The 12819-nt window shown below is 43.4% G+C and overlaps 1 protein-coding gene across 1 annotated transcript in view; it reads left to right on the top strand.

Annotated features, from left to right (window-relative positions):
* The window catches only part of LOC135508576 (collagen alpha-1(VI) chain-like), an 83234-nt gene that overhangs the window by 59637 nt on the left and 10778 nt on the right, over positions 1-12819 (top strand). The window contains exons 24-28 of the mRNA XM_064928849.1: positions 1086-1151; positions 6082-6117; positions 11796-11832; positions 11943-11951; positions 12124-12257. Of these exons, the coding sequence (XP_064784921.1) occupies positions 1086-1151; positions 6082-6117; positions 11796-11832; positions 11943-11951; positions 12124-12257 (282 nt within the window). The remainder of the gene's footprint in view (positions 1-1085; positions 1152-6081; positions 6118-11795; positions 11833-11942; positions 11952-12123; positions 12258-12819) is intronic.

Here is a 12819-nt window from a genome sequence, read left to right as displayed (position 1 = left end):
GTATAGTATGGGATAATATACACCTTGTTGTGGTATAGTATGGGATAATATACACCTTGTTGTGGTATAGTATGGGATAATATACACCTTGTTGTGGTACATTATGGTTCACCTTGTTGTGGTATAGTATGGGATAATATACACCTTGTTGTGGTATAGTATGGGATAATATACACCTTGTTGTGGTATAGTATGGGATAATATACACCTTGTTGTGGTATAGTATGGGATAATATACACCTTGTTGTGGTATAGTATGGGATAATATACACCTTGTTGTGGTATAGTATGGGATAATATACACCTTGTTGTGGTATAGTATGGGATAATATACACCTTGTTGTGGTATAGTATGGGATAATATACACCTTGTTGTGGTATAGTATGGGATAATATACACCTTGTTGTGGTATAGTATGGATAATATACACCTTGTTGTGGTATAGTATGGGATAATATACACCTTGTTGTGGTATAGTATGGGATAATATACACCTTGTTGTGGTATAGTATGGGATAATATACACCTTGTTGTGGTATAGTATGGGATAATATACACCTTGTTGTGGTACTATCTGTTTTCTTCAGCCAGGGTAAGGGTTCCCCCCCGTTGGGATTGAAAACACATCTGGTCACCATTACATGTATTCCATAGGATGTTCACGGGGGGAGTTCCTACAACATAGTGTTCAGACAAGGGGTAACTGAATCCTGCAATGCTTTTTTCCACGACCGGTTTAAATGGTCTTTGTCCTTTGTTCTCAAATATCTTCGTACCATCTATTGGAGAGAACCTTTCAGCTTCTTGTCTAAAGGTTTCCCTCTCATTTACTTTCTGACAAAACGTTCACTCAAGTCTCTCTTAACTGTGTGTGTTACCTTGTCTCTCTACCTGTGTTACCTTGTCTCTCTACCTGTGTGTGTTACCTTGTCTCTCTACCTGTGTGTGTTACCTTGTCTCTCTACCTGTGTGTGTTACCTTGTCTCTCTACCTGTGTGTGTTACCTTGTCTCTCTACCTGTGTGTGTTACCTTGTCTCTCTACCTGTGTGTGTTACTAAGTCTCTACCTGTCTCTCCTCTGCAGAACAACTCCCCAGGACTCCCAGGGAACAAAGGAGGCAAAGGACACAGAGGACCTGAAGGAAACCCGGTGAGCGAGAGCGAAAGAGATGCCAAAAGTTGACCATAGTGAAGAGTCCCTTCAGCCAGCTGGTTCTGAGGCTCAGCTCACTAACCCAAACCAACCCACCAAAGCCTCAGGACAGTACTCAGAAAATCTGGCCCAACCCAATCATCACAAAGCAAAAATAAAAATATATCACCTAAAAATCACAGTAAACTTCAATGCTATTTGTCTCTTAACAGAAGTATATGGTGAGCACTGTGACTGATAGAAACCTGAGGAAAACCATGACTAGGTACAGACTCAGAGAGGACAGTCTGGCTATAGAGACCGGTCATCACAGACAGATCTGGCTACCCAGAGAGGACAGTCTGGCTATAGAGACCGGTCATCACAGACAGATCTGGCTACTCAGAGAGGACAGCCCGGCCATAGAAACCGGTCATCACAGACAGATCTGGCTACCCAGAGAGGACAGCCCGGCCATAGAAACCGGTCATCACAGACAGATCTGGCTACCCAGAGAGGACAGTCTGGCCATAGAGACCGGTCATCACAGACATATCTGGCTACCCAGAGAGGACAGTCTGGCCATAGTGACCGGTCATCACAGACAGATCTGGCTACCCAGAGAGGACAGTCTGGCCATAGAGACCGGTCATCACACAGACAGATCTGGCTACCCAGAGAGGACAGTCTGGCCATAGTGACCGGTCATCACAGACAGATCTGGCTACCCAGAGAGGACAGCCTGGCCATAGAAACCGGTCATCACAGACAGATCTGGCTACCCAGAGAGGACAGTCTGGCTATAGAGACCGGTCATCACAGACAGATCTGGCTACCCAGAGAGGACAGCCTGGCCATAGTGACCGGTCATCACAGACAGATCTGGCTACCCAGAGAGGACAGTCTGGCCATAGAGACCGGTCATCACAGACAGATCTGGCTACCCAGAGAGGACAGTCTGGCCATAGAGACCGGTCATCACAGACAGATCTGGCTACCCAGAGAGGACAGTCTGGCCATAGAGACCGGTCATCACAGACAGATCTGGCTACCCAGAGAGGACAGTCTGGCCATAGAGACCGGTCATCACAGACAGATCTGGCTACCCAGAGAGGACAGTCTGGCCATAGAGACCGGTCATCACAGACAGATCTGGCTACCCAGAGAGGACAGTCTGGCCATAGAGACCGGTCATCACAGACAGATCTGGCTACCCAGAGAGGACAGCCTGGCTATAGAGACCGGTCATCACAGACAGATCTGGCTACCCAGAGAGGACAGTATGCCCTCAGAGAGCAGTGAAGACAGTGCTGCATTTTCTCCTAAACTGACAGAACTAAACAGACTTATGGTCCAATTTCTTTCAAAAATTGAAAACAAATGCAAACATTTTGAAACCAAAACAGAAAAGGAGAAATTCCGATATCTATTGTCATTTTAGCTTAGAGACAGCCAGTATAACAACCAATCAGATCATTAACATTACTACCTGTAGAACAACCAATCAGATCATTAACATTACTACCTGTAGAACAACCAATCAGAACATTACTACCAGTAGAACAACCAATCAGAACATTAACATTACTACCTGTAGAACAACCAATCAGAACCTTAACATTACTACCTGTAGAACAACCAATCAGAACCTTAACATTACTACCTGTAGAACAACCAATCAGAACCTTAACATTACTACCTGTAGACCAACCATTCAGAACATTACTACCTGTAGAACAACCAATCAGAGCATTACTACCTGTAGAACAACAAATCAGAACATTAACATTACTACCTGTAGAATAACCAATCAGATCATTAACATTACTACCTGTAGACCAACCAATCAGAACATTACTACCTGTAGAACAACCAATCAGAACATTAACATTACTACCTGTAGAACAACCAATCAGAACATTACTACCTGTAGACCAACCATTCAGAACATTAACATTACTACCTGTAGAACAACCAATCAGATCAATAACATTAATACCTGTCGACCAACCAATCAGAACATTACTACCTGTAGAACAACCAATCAGAACATTACCATTACTACCTGTAGAACAACCAATCAGAACATTAACATTACTACCTGTAGAACAACCAATCAGAACCTTAACATTACTACCTGTAGAACAACCAATCAGATCATTAACATTAATACCTGTCGACCAACCAATCAGAACATTACTACCTGTAGAACAACCAATCAGAACCTTAACATTACTACCTGTAGGACAACCAGTCAGAACATTACCATTACTACCTGTAGAACAACCAATCAGAACATTACTACCAGTAGAACAACCAATCAGAACCTTAACATTACTACCTGTAGAACAACCAATCAGAACCTTAACATTACTACCTGTAGAACAACCAATCAGAACCTTAACATTACTACCTGTAGACCAACCAATCAGAACATTACCATTACTACCTGTAGACCAACCAATCAGAACATTACTACCTGTAGAACAACCAATCAGAACATTACTACCAGTAGAACAACCAATCAGAACATTACTACCTGTAGAACAACCAATCAGAACATTACTACCAGTAGAACAACCAATCAGAACATTAACATTACTACCTGTAGAACAACCAATCAGAACATTAACATTACTACCAGTAGAACAACCAATCAGAACATTACTACCTGTAGAACAACCAATCAGAACATTACTACCTGTAGACCAACCAATCAGAACATTACTACCTGTAGAACAACCAATCAGAACATTACTACCTGTAGAACAACCAATCAGAACATTACTACCCGTAGAACAACCAATCAGAACATTACTACCTGTATACCAACCAATCAGAACATTACTACCTGAATATTAACATTACTGCCTGGGTCTTTCTCACTAGTTCATTATTGTCCTCATGTCTTACTGTCCTGTTAATTATTACTACTATTATTATTTTTCCTGGTATCATTATTATTATTATTATATATCTACGTCATCATTGATATCAGTAACACTGTCCATGCCAATAAAGCCTTTTGAATTTGAGAGAGAGAGAAAGAGACGGAGAGAGAGAGACAGAGAGAGAGACAGAGAGAGAGAGAGACAAAGAGACAGAGAAAGAGAGAGACAGAGAGAGAGAGACAGAGAGAGAGAGAGAGAGACAGAGAGAGAGAGACAGAGAGAGTGAGAGAGAAAGAGAGAGACAGAGAGAGAGACAGACCGAGAGAGAAAGAGAGAGACAGAGAGAGAGGCAGAAAGAGAGAGACAGAGAGAGAGAGAGATGAAGAGAGAGACAAAGAGAGAGAGAGAGAGAAAGAGACAAAGAGAGAGAGAAAGAGAGAGAGAAAGAGAGAGACAGAGAGAGAGAGACAGAAAGAGAGAGACAGAGAGGAAGAGGCAAAGAGAGAGAGAAAGAGAGAGACAGAGAGGGAGAGAGATGGAGAGAGAGAGTCTCTCTTATCAATTACTCCTTGGTCTCTCCTCCTTCTCCTCCTACCTTCTTCCGGTCTTTTTCCGATCTGTCCATGGCTAGTGGCTAAGTTGCATATTTCTCTGATAAACAGTTTAAGTTGCTTGTGGGATGAAGCATCCGCTCAGACTGCAATTCCCCTGTGTGTGTGTGTGTGTGTGTGTGTGTGTGTGTGTGTGTGTGTGTGTGTGTGTGTGTGTGTGTGTGTGTGTGTGTGTGTGTGTGTGTGTGTGTGTGTGTGTGTGTGTGTGTGTGTGTGTGTGTGTGTGTGTGTGTGTGTGTGTGTGTGTGTACCAACAGAACATGTAGTCTGTAGTCTTATAACAATAGAACATGTAGTCTGTAGTCTTATAACAATAGAACATGTAGTCTCTGTAGTCTTATAACAATAGAACATGTAGTCTCTGTAGTCTTATAACAGTAGAACATGTAGTCTCTGTAGTCTTATAACAATAGAACATGTAGTCTCTGTAGTCTTATAACAATAGAACATGTAGTCTGTAGTCTGTAGTCTTGTAACAGTAGAACATGTAGTCTCTGTAGTCTTATAACAGTAGAACATGTAGTCTGTAGTCTTATAACAATAGAACATGTAGTCTGTAGTCTTATAACAGTAGAACATGTAGTCTGTAGTCTTATAACAATAGAACATGTAGTCTGTAGTCTTATAACAATAGAACATGTAGTCTGTAGTCTTATAACAATAGAACATGTAGTCTGTAGTCTGTAGTCTTATAACAATATAACATGTAGTCTGTAGTCTTATAACAGTAGAACATGTAGTCTGTAGTCTGTAGTCTTATAACAATAGAACCTGTAGTCTGTAGTCTTATAACAGTAGAACATGTAGTCTGTAGTCTTATAACAATAGAACATGTAGTCTGTAGTCTGTAGTCTTATAACAATAGAACATGTAGTCTGTAGTCTTATAACAATAGAACATGTAGTCTGTAGTCTGTAGTCTTATAACAGTAGAACATGTAGTCTGTAGTCTGTAGTCTTATAACAATAGAACATGTAGTCTGTAGTCTGTAGTCTTATAACAATAGAACATGTAGTCTGTAGTCTTTAGTCTTATAACAATAGAACATGTGGTCTGTAGTCTGTAGTCTTATAACAGTAGAACATGTAGTCTGTAGTCTGTAGTCTTATAACAATATAACATGTAGTCTGTAGTCTGTAGTCTTATAACAATAGAACATGTAGTCTGTAGTCTTATAACAATAGAACATGTAGTCTGTAGTCTTATAACAATAGAACATGTAGTCTGTAGTCTTATAACAATAGAACATGTAGTCTGTAGTCTGTAGTCTTATAACAATAGAACATGTAGTCTGTAGTCTGTAGTCTTATAACAATAGAACATGTAGTCTGTAGTCTATTGTCTTATAACAATAGTTAGAAGAGTTTCTGTCAGCTGAAGGCAACTAATTTCCCTATAAGGTAATGCATGGCAACAAACCCTTTCTCTCTTTCTCTCTATTTACAGGGACCAGTCGGGCCTCCGGGACCTGCAGGAGCTGATGTGAGTCTAAATCAAGTTTTACCCTTGTCCTCTAACCCTTGACCTCTAACCCCTGACCTTTATCTTTAAACGATCATGCTGACCCATAACTCTTAAACTGTATCCGATAAGCCCTGAGCTCTTATTGAGAACCCTACTGTTCTGGGATTGATGCTAGTGAAGACATGGAAGACATTTGGAAGAGTCTAGAATATCTTCCTGAAATGAAAACAGAACAGACCCTGGGAGTCGGGGTGGGAGACCCTGTAGAGGACTGGAGAGAGGGGGAGGGGCGTGGGGAGAGACAGACAGAGAGAGAGAAAGAGAGATAGAGGGCTGGCTTATAACAATAGGGGGTGAGAAGCAGAGAGAAAGTAGGGAAACAGAGGGAGGGAGGGAGGGAGGGAGGGAGGGAGGGAGGGAGGGAGGGAGGGAGGGAGGGATAACAAGGGAGGGAGGGAGGGAGGGAGGGAGGGAGGGAGGGAGAAGAGGGAGGGAAGGCAGGGAGGGAGGGAGGGAGAAGCAGAGAGAAAAGGGAAACAGAGAGAGGGGCCTCCGGGAGGGAGGGAGGGAGGGAGGGAGGTTTTACCCTTGTCCTCTAGGGAGGGAGGGAGGGAGGGAGGGAGGGAGAAGCAGAGAGAAAAACTTAGGGAGAGAGAGCGAGAGAGGGAGGGAGGGGATTGAGGCTAGGAAGGGAAGGGAGGGAGGAGGGAGAAGCAGAGAGAAAGAGGGAAACAGAGAGAGGGAGGGAGGGAGGGAGGGAGGAGGGAGGGAGGGGGCGGGGGAGGGAGAAGCAGAGAGAGAGGGAGGGAGGGAGGGGGAGGGAGGGAGGGAGGGAGGGAGGGGAAACAGAGGAGGGAGGGAGGGAGGGAGGGGGAGGGAGGGAGGGAGGGAGGGAGGGAGAAGCAGAGAGAAAGAGGGAAACAGAGGGAGGGAGGGAGGGAGGGAGGGAGGGAGGGAGGGAGGGAGGGAGGGAGGGAGGGAGGGAGGGAGGGAGGGAGGGAGGGAGGGAGAAGCAGAGAGAAAGAGGGAAACAGAGAGAGAGAGAGAGAGAGAGGGAGGGGGAGGGAGGGAGGGAAAAGATGGCAGTTCCAGCTGTAAGCTGTTCGGTAATGAGAACAGTCTGGCCTCTCAGACACCATTTTGTAGGGTGACTCTTGGAAGACATTTGGAAGAGTCTCGTATATCTTCCTGAGATGAAAATGGAAAAAATGCTGGGAGTTGGGGTAGGAGACCCTGTAGAGGACTGGAGTATTTCATAAAACACCACGAGGAGACAGAGAGAGAGGGAGAGAGGGCAGAGGGAGAGAGAGAGAGAGAGAGAGAGAGAGAGAGAGAGAGAGAGAGAGAGAGAGAGAGAGAGAGAGAGAGAGAGAGAGAGAGAAGAGAGAGAGAGAGAGAGAGAGAGAGAGAGAGAGGAAGAAACAGAGAGAGGGAGAGGGCAGTTCAGCAGTCGGCTGTTCAGTAAGGAGAACAGTCTGAACTCTCATATGTGACTCAGCGTCACCATGGCAACCTCGCTCTACCCCGCCATTTCCTGGTTCTAATGCCCGTCTCCTCAGAGTACTACTACAGTTGAAGTCGAAAGTTGACATACACTTAGTCATTAAAACTCGTTTTTCAACCACTCCACAAATTTCTTCTTAACAAACTATAGTTTTGGCCAGTCGGTTAGGACATCTACTTTGTGCATGACACAAGTAATTTTTCCAACAATTGTTTACAGACAGATTATTTCATTAATCATTTACTGTATCACAATTCCAGTGGGTCAGAAGTTTACATACACTAAGTTGACTGTGCCTTTAAACAGCTTGGAAAAATTCCAGAAAATTGACATCATTTGAGTCAATTGGAGGTGTACCTGTGGATGTATTTCAAGGCCTACCTTCAAACTTAGTGTCTCTTTGCTTGACAGCATGGGAAATCAAAAGAAATAAGCCAAGACCTCAGAAAAATAATTGTAGACCTCCACAAGTTAGATTCATGCTTGGGAGCAATTGCCAAATGCCTGAAGGTACCACGTTCATCTGAACAAACAATAGTAAGCAAGTATAAACACCATGGGACCACACAGGCATCATACCACTCAGGTAGGAGACTCGTTCTGTCTCCGAGAGATGAACGTACTTTGGTGTGAAAAGTGCAAATCAATCCCTGAACAACAGCAAAGGACCTTGTGAAGATGCTAGAGGAAACAGGTACAAAAGTATCTATATCCACAGTAAAACAAGTCCTATATCGACATAACCTGAAAGGCCGCTCAGCAAGGAAGAAGCCACTGCTCCAAAACCGCCATAAAAAAAGGCAGACTAAGCAACTGCACTGGGGACAAAGATCCTACTTTTTGGAGAAATGTCCTCTAGTCTGCTGAAACAAAAATAGAACTGTTTGGCCATAATGACCATCGTTATGTTTGGAGGAAAAAGTGGGAGGCTTGCAAGCTGAAGAACACCATCCCAACCGTGAAGCACGGGGGTGGCAGCATCATGTTGTGGGGGTACTTTGCTACAGGAGGGACTGGTGCACTTCACAAAATAGATGGCATCATGTGGAATTGTTGAAAAATTATGTGGATATATTCCAGCAACATCTCAAGACATCAGTCAGGAAGTTAAAGCTTGGTCGCAAATGGGTCTTCCAAATGGACAATGACCCCAAGCATACTTCCAAAGTTGTGGCAAAATGGCTTAAGGACAACAAAGTCAAGGTATTGGAGTGGCCATCACAATCCCTGACCTTAATTCTATAGAAAATGTGTGAGCAGAACTGAAAAAGTGTGTGCGAGCAAGGAGGCCTACAAATCTGACTCAGTTACACCAGCTCTGTCAGGAGGAATGGGCCAAAATTCACCCAACTTATTGTGGGAAGCTTGTGGAAGGCTCCTCGAAGAGTTTGACCCAAATTAAACAATTTAAAGGCCATGCTACCAAATACTAATTGAGTGGATGTAAACTTCTGACCCACTGGGAATGTGATGAAAGAAATTAAAGCTGAAATAAATCACACACTCTACTATTATTCTGACATTTCACAGTCTTAAAATATAGTGGTGATCCTAACTGACCTAAAACAGGGAATTTTTACTTGGACTAAATGTCAGGAATTGTGATAAACTGAGTTTAAATGTATTTGGCTAAGGTGTATGTAAACTTCTGACTTCAACTGTATATTAGTGGTCTATAACACTTCACCAGGTTGTAAACTAACAAGAGGAGATGAGATAATATACTCTGCAATATAATTATTTATCATTACTGTCATCTTACAAAAATATTTATACTGTACAAACATTGAGTAAATAATCATTATGTACTGTATGCACAAAATCTTATTTCTCTTTTCATATCAAGAAGTTGATTAAACATCATGATCGTTACACAGGTGCACCTTGTGATGGGGACAATAAAAGGCCACTGTAAAATGTGCAGTTTTGTCATACAACACAATTCCACAGATGTCTCAAGTTTTGAAGGAGCATACAATTGGCGTGCTGACTGCAGGAATGTCCACCTGAGCTGTTGCCAGAGAATTGAATGTTAATTTCTCTACCATAAACCGCCTCCAACGTCATTTTAGAGAATTTGGCAGTACGTCCAACTGGTCTCACAATGTAACCACGCCCGGCCAGGACCTCCACATCCCTCTTCACCTGTGAGACCATCTGAGGGGAGGGGGAGGGGGGAGGGGGAAGGGGAAGGGGAAGGGGAGGGAAGGGGAAGGAGTACTTATGTCTGTAATAAAGCCCTTTTTGTGGGGTAAAACTCATCATTCTGATTGGCTGGGCCTGGCTCCCCAGTGGGTGGGCTATATATATTGTACATCTATATAACTGTTATCTATATATATTTAACATCTATTTATATATATATATATTTTACGCTGCTGCTACTCTCTGTTCGATCATATAGCCTCTTTAACTATACGTTCATGTACATACTACCTCAATTGGCCCGACCAACCAGTGCTCCCGCACATTGCTTAACCGGGCTATCTGCATTGTGTCCCACCACCCGCCAACCCCTCTTTTTACGCTGCTGCTACTCTCTGTTTATCATATATGCTTCGTCACTTTAACCATACCTACATGTACATACTACCTCAATCAGCCTAACAGGTGTCTGTACGTAGCCTTGCTACTAACAGGTGTCTGTATAGAGCCTTGCTACTAACAGGTGTCTGTATAGAGCCTTGCTACTAACAGGTGTCTGTATAGAGCCTTGCTACTAACAGGTGTCTGTACGTAGCCTTGCTACTAACAGGTGTCTGTATAGAGCCTTGCTACTAACAGGTGTCTGTATAGAGCCTTGCTACTAACAGGTGTCTGTATAGAGCCTTGCTACTAACAGGTGTCTGTACGTAGCCTTGCTACTAACAGGTGTCTGTATATAGGTACAGGTACAGGACAGGTACAGGATGGCAATAACAACTGTCCGAGTTACACCAGGAATGCACAATCCCTCCATCAGTGCTCAGACTGTCCGCAATAGTCTGGGAGAGGCTGGACTGAGGGCTTGTAGGCCTGTTGTAAGGCAGGTCTTCACCAGACATCACTGGCATCAACGTCGGGCACAAACCCACTGTTGCTGGACCAGACAGGACTGGCAAAAAGTTCTCTTCACTGATGAGTCACGGTTTTGTCTCACCAGGGGTGATGGTCAGATTTCCGTTTATCGTTGAAGGAATGAGTGTTACACCAAGGCCTGTACTCTGGAGCAGGATCGATGTGGAGGTGGAGGGTCCGTCATGGTCTGGGGCGGTGTGTCACAGCATCATCGGACTGAGCTTGTTGTCATTGCAGGCAATCTCAACGGTGTGCGTTACAGGGAAGACATCCTCCTCCCTCATGTGGTACCCTTCCTGCAGGCTCATCCTGACATGACCCTCCAGCATGACATTGCCACCAGCCATACTGCTCGTTCTGTGCGTGATTTCCTGCAAGACAGGAATGTCAGTGTTCTGCCAAGGCCAACAAAGATCCTGGATCCCAATCCCATTAAGCATGTTGGATCGGAGGGTGAGGACTAGGGCGATTCTTCCCAGAAATGTCTGGGAACTTGCAGGTGCCTTGGTGGAAGAGTGAGGTAACATCTCACAGCAAGAACGGGCAAATCTGGTGCAGTCCATGAGGAGGAGATGCACTGCAGTGCTTAATGCAGCTGGTGGCCACACCAGATACTGACTGTTACTTTTGATTTTGACCCCCCCCTCCCTTTGTTCAGGGACGCATTATTCCATTTCTGTTAGTCACATGTCTGTGGAACTTGTTCAGTTTACGTCTCAGTTGTTGAATCTTGTTATGTTCATACAAATACTTACACATCTTAAGTTTACTCAAACTAAATGCAGTTGACAGTGAGAGGACATTTCAATTTTTGCTGAGTTTATATTGAACAACTGTATCACTGTTATCTATATAACTGTTGCCTCTATATTCTGTACATCTATATAACTGTTATCTATATAACTGTTGCCTCTATATTCTGTACATCTATATAACTGTTATCTATATATATTGAACATCTATATAACTGCTGTCTCTATATTCTGTACATCTATATAACTGTTATCTATATAACTGTTGCCTCTATGTTCTGTACATCTATTTAACTGTTATCTATATATATTGAACATCTATATAACTGTCTCTATATTCTGTACATCTATATAACTGTTATCTATATAACTGTTATCAACAGGAATGTGAGATTCTGGATATCATCATGAAGCTTTGCTGTAAGTCTGCCCCCCCTCCACACACACACACACACACACACACACACACACACACACACAGAAACTCAGACACACTGGAATGACTAACATTGTGTTTTTGTTTCCTACAGCATGCTGTGGTGAGTCCATCCCATCATCTCATTGGCTTCTGAGTTTATCTTATAGCTCTTCAGTCACCATTATGCCCATACTCTGTCTGTCTGTCTGTCTGTCTGTCTGTCTGTCTGTCTGTCTGTCTGTCTGTCTGTCTGTCTGTCTGTCTGTCTAATGTGTCTGTCTGTCCTGATGTAGAGTGTAAGTGTGGGCCCCTGGACCTGGCCTTCATCGTGGACAGTTCGGAGAGTATCGGCTCCACGAACTTCGCTCTAGCTAAGGACTTCATCATCACCGTCATAGACCGCCTTATTAAGGACCAGCAAGTCCATGTGAGTACTATTTTAAAAATATACTTTTACTAATACTTTATTTGAATAAACAAATCACAGTCAAGAAGGATTTAAACATTTCTCTTTTCTTTTTTTTGATTGAACCTTTATTTAAGTTGGCAAGTCAGTTAGGAACAAATTCTTATTTACAATGATGGCCAACACCGGCCAAACCCGGGCGGCGCTGGGCCAATTGTGCGTCGCCCTATGGGACTCGTGAATAAAAAGATTTGGGGTGTTCCAGAGGTGCAACTTTCACTGCCCCCCCTTGTAATACCCGCCTCACCCAATGTAGCGTGGATCTGCTTTTTTTTCTAAAGTATTTATATTTACCTCGGATCCGGAACCAACTGAAGCTTGCCAGCTAACTACCAGCAATCAGTCAGCAAACCATTGCTAGCGGTCATCAGCTAAACGGTCATCAGCTAACCTTTAGCTCGGAAAGTTCTTGCCAGTTTGAACAACGCAACTCTAACCAGAGCATAATGGACCTATTATTTTTATCCCCGGATTCCCACCGCAAACAGAACATTTTCAGCTGGATCTTCACAGCTAGCTAACT

Source organism: Oncorhynchus masou, chromosome 3 (assembly GCF_036934945.1).
Source record: "Oncorhynchus masou masou isolate Uvic2021 chromosome 3, UVic_Omas_1.1, whole genome shotgun sequence".
Taxonomy (NCBI): Eukaryota; Metazoa; Chordata; class Actinopteri; order Salmoniformes; family Salmonidae; genus Oncorhynchus; species Oncorhynchus masou.
The sequence above is the reverse complement of the archived record's forward strand: the minus strand, read 5'-3'. Positions and strand labels throughout refer to the sequence as shown.